At 57.0% G+C, this 6,763-nt stretch overlaps 1 protein-coding gene across 1 annotated transcript; it reads right to left on the bottom strand.

Annotated features, from left to right (window-relative positions):
* Window positions 1-1,146: 1,146 nt before the first annotated feature.
* LOC148593628 (SUN domain-containing protein 3-like) lies at window positions 1,147-6,022 on the bottom strand. The gene is made up of 8 exons (XM_088530140.1): window positions 5,946-6,022; window positions 5,636-5,703; window positions 5,077-5,147; window positions 3,765-3,849; window positions 3,080-3,192; window positions 2,330-2,497; window positions 1,862-1,948; window positions 1,147-1,266 (listed from the first exon to the last, which is right to left on the bottom strand). The coding sequence occupies exons 1-8, from the start codon at window positions 6,020-6,022 to the stop codon at window positions 1,147-1,149; spliced, it is 789 nt and encodes a 262-aa protein (XP_088386266.1).
* Window positions 6,023-6,763: the final 741 nt, after the last annotated feature.

Genomic DNA, 6,763 nt, shown 5'->3' with positions numbered 1-6,763 from the left:
ACACAAAGAGATTGGTCACAAAATACTCGTCCTGTCAGGCAATACTAAATGACTACAGCATGAACCTGTGCATCCTGAGTGCTCCCCGAGAGTCACTTCTGGATTCATAGGTGAGAGGGACACAAGCATGTCCTGATGTCCCTCCACAAGGAAAACATATCCTTTTTGCCCAAGGCAACATATGGCACCGCACACCTAAAAAGTCACAGAAAGTCCAAAAAAGAGCTGCAGCCCCAACCACTCACAACTCACTCCTTGCCTCCAGAGGCTAAAGCTTTGCAAGTGAGAGCTGGCAACCAGGCACCCATGAGGAAGAGTTTGTTCCACACCCCATTGGCATTACCACTATCTGTGGCTTCAGGTGATGGGTCCTGAGACAGATGCTTGCCCAAGGATTTCCCATTGACTTCACGCTCTGCACCGAGGGCAAGAAGAGCTTGCCCTTTCTAGAGCTGAAAGGCCATTTTTTTTTCTCCAGCAAGAGATGCTCCTACAAGAGGGAAGAAGAGCAGTGAGGAGTTTACCACAAGGTTTCCTTTGCCCACAGATGCTCCCTCCAGCATCCTGCACACAGCTCACATGCACTCTTTTCTCTCTACAAGAGAAAGGGCTGCTCCAAGCTTCAACACATTTCCTAGCATGGCGCGGTCCTTTTGTTTTGGGACCAATCCTTGTGGAGCAGGAGTGCAATGAAGAACAAACAGGCGAAGAACAGAACTGCCAGGCAGCAAGACACACAGTCGAAGTCCCCCTTGTAAGTACATTACTCCTATGTTGCTTGGCAGAGGATTTGTTATTGAAGGCTGGAGAGGTTTCTTCTTGTCTGCATGAGATTGCTGTATGACACAGCAATCTGGCCATTTTCTGGCCAAGCAAGGAAATGCTGTATTTTCTGCTTTACTGCTTTGCGCGTGTCCACCAAGCTCATGTGTCCTCCAAGCTCATATGGAGAGGCCCCTTCACCTCTCCTCTCAAGCTGCACTCCCGTCCACAGCAAGAACAGACCAAGTGGCGTGTGAAAGGAGGCAACCTGTTCCTTTGGAGAGCACCTAGGAAATGCCCTGCTCCATCCCAAACACAAGAGACACAACATTCTTTCTTTTCTCCTTTTCTTTCTTTTATTCTTTTGAAGAAAAGCCAGCAGCATTAGTGCTGCGATGCTCTTTTTCCATGCACCTGCACTCGATAGATACAGGTGTAGTCTGGATTTCCCCAGTTGCTCTCCACCTGGATTTTTATGTACTGAAATGCTTTGTGATGATGACTCTGCAACAAGAAAGTAAGCAAAAGAAACAGCATTACTGGGACATAAATAGCAACAAGAGCAAGTAGCATAGATCCTTTTTAAGCCACACTTGTGCTCAGGAAATGACACCAACGCTCTCAAGAGAGGGAGCTTCCTACTCCCTCTTGGCCCTCCTTTCCTCGGGCTCGCAAAGACTCCGCTGCAGCTCAAAAGCAAATTCCTGCTCTCAGGAAGGTGGCAAGAGCACCTGTGGAAACCTGAGGCTCAGTGATGCTGCGCACTGTGTTTGCCTGTCAGGCACCCATGTTTCTGGACAAAGCACAGGCTCCCTGCGGGTGAAGCACCACGGACACCACTGGCTCTGCCAAAAGCGGTGGGTGCAGCTGGGGAGCTCCGGGGATGTCGGTGCCCATGCCTTGGCCCTGTTTGCCATCTGCTTTTACTTTCCTTAACACAGCCGGCCTCTGCTCAGCCTTTGCAGTGGCACGTGTCCCTCTCGTCTGGGACTCAGCATGCTCTGCCCCTACAGCCACCCAGTGTGGGCCCTCGCTCTGCCACAGACTTGCCCACACAGCCGCCTTCCTCCCCGGTGTTGTGTGCACACCCTTGCCGTACCATCAGTGGGAAGAGCTGCAGGACCTCCCTTTCAATGTCGTAGACGAAGGTGCCGAGCAGAGCGGCGTGTCCTTCGTCGTCCAGTCCCTGCGAGACAAGCACAAGGGCAGCAGGTGAGGCGCGACGCCAGCAAGGGCAAAGGCGCAGCACGCTCAGGGCCCGGGATGCCCCATCCCTGCCCTCACCCTCGCTTGCAGCAGCAGCCTGCCCATGGGCTGTGATGCAGCTGCCCCTCCCGAGGGCCTTTTCGGCTGCAGCCCTCCCTTCAGAGGCTTGTCCGCAAAGCGCTGCACCCATCCTGAGAGCCCAAAGGCAGGCCAGGGCTTGAAAGGTGCCCTTAGGACAGTGCCGGGCTCAGCAGGGTGCAGTGCGTAGCCTCTCCTAGCAGGGGAGCAGGGACAAGACAGCCCCTGCTCAGCCCTTTCCCCACAGCCAGCTGGTAGGCGGCTTTGCACGACAGGCCCTTACCGAGACAGCGATGTCTTTGGGGGCACTGCTGACACTCCCAGAGGGCGAATGTGCTTTTGCAATGTGCTGCACAGCCAGAGCAGTGGGCCAGACTGGTGCAGGCAGCCTAATGACCACGTGGCCCTGAGAGCCTTGGAAGGGCCAGCACTGTCCTGGAGTGAGGTCCGTCTGAAAGCAGAAGGCAACAGCAATGAATGGTGAAGGAGTGCCGGCAACAGCACCTGCTCCTGCTCCTGCAGGCAGGAAGACGGCAGCCCTTTGTCGCTGGCTCGTATTGCTGCCCCTCAGTGAAGGCGTGGGTGGGAGGCAAGGGGCAGAAGCAGCAGGCCTTTTTCCCCACCTGCTTAAGTGCACTCTCAGTGTTGCTTACAAAAGGAAGCTGGCTAGGGCATGTAAGAAGGGCTAGTGCACAGCTGACTCCAGGCCCGGGCACAGAAACGTCCTCCAAGGCACTGTCAGAGAGCAGGTAGGCAAGTGGGCAATGTAGGGAGAAACGGCTTACCCCAGCTGCAAGCCAGGGCCACGAGGCTTGTGGGCACGCTGCGGCCACACAGATGAGTTCATGTGAGTCCTGCCGCAGAGGGGAGCGCTGCTTTCCAGCAAGTCAGCATTGAGGTGCCAGGAGCACAAGCAATGGCAGGGAGTTGAGCGAGAGTGCTGTACGGAGGGCCAATGCCCTGGGCCTTGCTCTTCTGCCACTTCAGAGGAAGCAACTCGGGCAGCAAGGATGTGGTTTTTCTGCTACAGTACCTTTAGAATAGTCTCGGGAGGGTTGGTGGTGCAGAGGAGCCAAAATACACTGCAGAGCCAATTCTCTGCCAGCGCGGCATTGCTGGAGGTTCTCTGCACATCAATTGTGGCACCTGAAAGGAGACCCATGTGCTCACCGTGGGGCAGCGCACGCCTGGTGCTCAAGGAGTCTTTGTGAGCCTGCGTGCCAGCTGTGCCTGTCACTGTTGCATGCAGTTACATCCCTTGTGAGGGGCTCTGCTGCCTAGGAGAAGGGAGATTCCTTGAGAGCAGCCTCGGCTTCTCTCCCACAGAGGCAGGAAAAGAGAGCTCTGCAGGTGGGGGCAGACAGCGAGGGCTCACCCCAGTGAGAAGGAGAGCAGAGCAAAGCGCAGGGCCTGCTGTGTGGGCAGCAGAGGACAGGGCAGCCCTTCCCACTTGATCCTCAGGGCAATGCTGTGCAAACCAGGAGAGCCTCTGTCAGCACAGAAATGCGGCAGGGCGGTGCCAGAGGCAGCAGCAAAGGACGCGAAGGTGGCACAGGGCGGCAGTCCGAGAGCCCGTCGTGACCGCCTGTCTCTTGAGCCCCTTACCATGGCTCACGGCATCGGGGTGGTGCTGCTGAGCAGGGCCTGCAGCACAGCGCCCTTTGGCAAGTGCCATACACGAGCACAGCCCCGGCACCCTTGCCTTCGTGGCGCCATACCTGAGGATTGCAGGGCCCAGTCTGCCATCGGCAAGCCATGTCCTGCGGGCTCCACAACCATGGCCTCCCTCATTTGCTGCACTTGCTGACAAAGACACAAGGGAACACAGAAAAGGACCACGTCAGCAGGCAGTGCTGCACGACTCCTGAGTCCTACCACAGATGTGAGGGGAGAGCCTGTGCCCACAAGGCCAATGCAGACCTTGTGGCTAGAGCCCAAAGGCCCAGGGCTTCCTGAGGAGACGCACGAGCTCTCGGCAAACATGTGCCTGTCTGCAAGCCTTGTGCCCCATAAGCCAGGTCCCCCAGCCGTCTCTCCAGCCTCCTCCAAGCTCAGGCTGCAGATGGACTTAGGCCCTGCCAGGGCCAACTGGGCACACAAGTGTCTCCCCACTGCTCCCGGGGCCAGGCCAGAGCTACAAGCTACAAGCGGCCCATTCTTAAAGCAAGCAACAGAGGCAAGGCTGCTTCTGAACAAGGCCACACAGCAGAGCAAAAGGCAAGAGCAGGTGCCGCTGCAGAAAACTTTGCAGCAGCAGGAGGGCCAGGCATAGGTGCAGGAAAGGCAGGCAGGAAATGCTTCTAGAGCACCCCCATGCATTCAGGTAACTTTCAGAGACTAGGTTTCCTTACATTAAACAGAGTCAGCCCAAGCAAGAAGGCGACAAAGTCTGCCCATGCAAGGCTTCAGGCACAAAATGGAACATCACCTGCTTCAGATGTCCGAGCTGCCTGGTGAGGAGAGACAGCTCCTCCCTGAGAAGCTGCATCTCCCTGTCTTGCTCCTGCAGCCTATTCAGCAAGTCCCTGCAGACAGGAGCAGCAGCTGTTAGCGAGCTTTCACCCCTGCCAGGAGCACATGCGAGCTCGGAGAAGAGGAGAGGGGCCCGTGCATGGTGCCTTTTGTTTTGTGCCCTTTTGATGTTGTGGTGCTCCCCTCCCCTCTCCCTCCAGCCTAAACAAAAGCCAGAGGCAAGGAAAAGAGAGACGGCCTGGGAGGGCAAGCGGCGCACGCTCCGCTGACACTAGTGCGTGCCACGAGTCCTGCGCCAGCAAGTGTCTCACCCGTTGGCCTTTGTGTCCGGTGCCGGTGTAAACAATTTCAGCATCTCCTGGAAGGCAAAAGGTCTCCATGAACAGAAATCCTGGGAGAGCTGTGGGGCTTCACAGGGAGCCTTCAGGAGGAAGGCCCAGCAGAAGCTGTTGCATGCCTTTGGCAGAAGGAAGCTTGCAGAGCTTCACTCTGCAAGTCTCCGGAGCGCTTGGGCCTTGAGTGGTCTTTGCAGGAGGTGCCTGTCCCGCACTGACTGACCTGCGGCTTGTCTTGTGCCCACGTCGTCCAGTCGTGGAGACTCTCAGGACTCACGGGCCAATAAAGAGCAACTGCAATTCGGAGCACCAAAAAATGGTAATGACCTTGGTCATTATCATTAATGGTAATGGTCTTGGTAATGACCACTAGAGTAATGGTAATGGATTGCTAGAGGCCTGGTGCTTTCTGCCAACCATGGGTGCCAAGAGCTTTGCGGTAGGGAGGCGGAAGGGAAATGCTGCAGAGAGAGGCACAGTGGCACATGGGAGACGTGGCTGCAGCCCTGAAGGGTTGGCACAGTCCCCCCCGTGTTGCCTAGCTTTGATTTGGACATTCTGAGGCAGGCGTTGGGCCACGCGAGGTTGCACATGCCAACTAAAGAGGGAAGCTGCACAGGAGGAAGGAGCTCTGTGCCCAAGGGGCTGGCGCTTCCTAATACCGAGAGCATCTGGAGCACGGCCTAGCGCAAGGGTGAACCCCTGGCCTGTGGACAACACGCCTGGAGCTCCCTGGAGTGCAGAACAGCAAAGCTGACAGCTCTTTGCTCACAAAGACTCACCAAGAGCCACAGGGATCAGTGCCATGAGGATTCCAAAGAGCTTCCTCTTCTTGCAGATGGAATTTTGCCTAGAAAAGGGGGAGTTGTGTGGGTTAGGCAAGTTTCAAGCTGTGGGCAAGGGCCCACTCCAGCACACCCCTGCTTTCCGTGAGCTGCCTCCATCAGCACAGGCAGAGCTTGCTGGCAGCAAGGGCTCCAGGGAAAGCGTGGAGAGACATGGACAAGCAGATGGATAGCAGACCAGCTTGCCCTTGAAATCAAAGCAGAGGGCTCTTCTGTGCTCCAGAGGCGCAGAAGGGATGATACTCACATGGCCGAAAGACATGCGACAAGCCAGCTCCATAAAACCGTCAGCAGCACGGCCAGGTGCTCCGGAAGGCGGAACATCCTCCCTGAGGCAGCAAAGCAGAGGGAAGTGAGGTCTGGTTGCTACGGTGCCAGAAGCTGGGTCTCCACGTGAAGCCCTGTGCCCTTGGGAGGAATGTCCTGAGCCCCACTCCGGAGCAGCACTTTGGCTGTGCCACCAGACCGCACAAGGACATGCCATTTGTAGGTAGCATATGTGGTGTCTCCAGAATTCCCACTCTGAACATGACTGCATTGTTATTTGAGGGCCGCTTGGCCTGGGCAAGGTGGGATGGGTTGGACAGACGTGGAGCCTCCCAGAGGGGACCCGAAGCAGCGGCGTAGCCAACTTAGCACTGAGGCAGAGTCAAGCCAAAGGGCTCTGTGGCACACACTTACCAGCGACACTGCTGGTTTGGTGGCTCCTGGTGGCGGGCAGCTCGCCCACCGCACTGGCAACAGCCCTGGTCACCTGGGCCCCCAGCAGCAGCGGAGAGTCCCGCTCAGCTGCGGCTGCCCGTGACTTGGAACGGCATGCTCGCCGCGGGGCAGCCCTTCTTGGGCCCATTGCTGGGCACAAACCGGTAGCTGCCAATCACTTTCTCCTTGCTAGGCAGGGCCTCTTTGCCAACTGGGCAAAAAGACGGCACCCAGAATGCAGAGGAGCACGTCCGCTAGGGCCAGCGAGCCGTGAGGCCACAGCCAGGTCCCTGCAGCGGACTGAGGGCGGCTGTGGCCGTGTGGGCTGATAAAGGGCATCTGGCTGTGAGCTCACAGAAGCCC

Source organism: Tinamus guttatus, unplaced genomic scaffold (genome assembly GCF_059628265.1).
Source record: "Tinamus guttatus ecotype Peru unplaced genomic scaffold, ASM5962826v1 Tinamus_guttatus_pri_ptg000357l, whole genome shotgun sequence".
NCBI lineage: Eukaryota > Metazoa > Chordata > Aves > Tinamiformes > Tinamidae > Tinamus > Tinamus guttatus.
Note: the sequence above shows the minus strand (reverse complement) of the source record. Positions and strands in the feature narration are given on the sequence as shown.

Coding starts and splice junctions, on each gene's coding strand:
- LOC148593628 (XM_088530140.1), bottom strand. CDS start 6,022: ATGTTCCGCCTTCCGGAGCACCTGGCCGTGCTGCTGACGGTTTTATGG. Junction 5,704..5,945: donor GTCGCATGTCTTTCGGCCAT/GTGAGTATCATC, acceptor CCCCTTTTCTAG/GCAAAATTCCATCTGCAAGA. Junction 1,267..1,861: donor TGCAGCTCTTCCCACTGATG/GTACGGCAAGGG, acceptor TTCTTGTTGCAG/AGTCATCATCACAAAGCATT.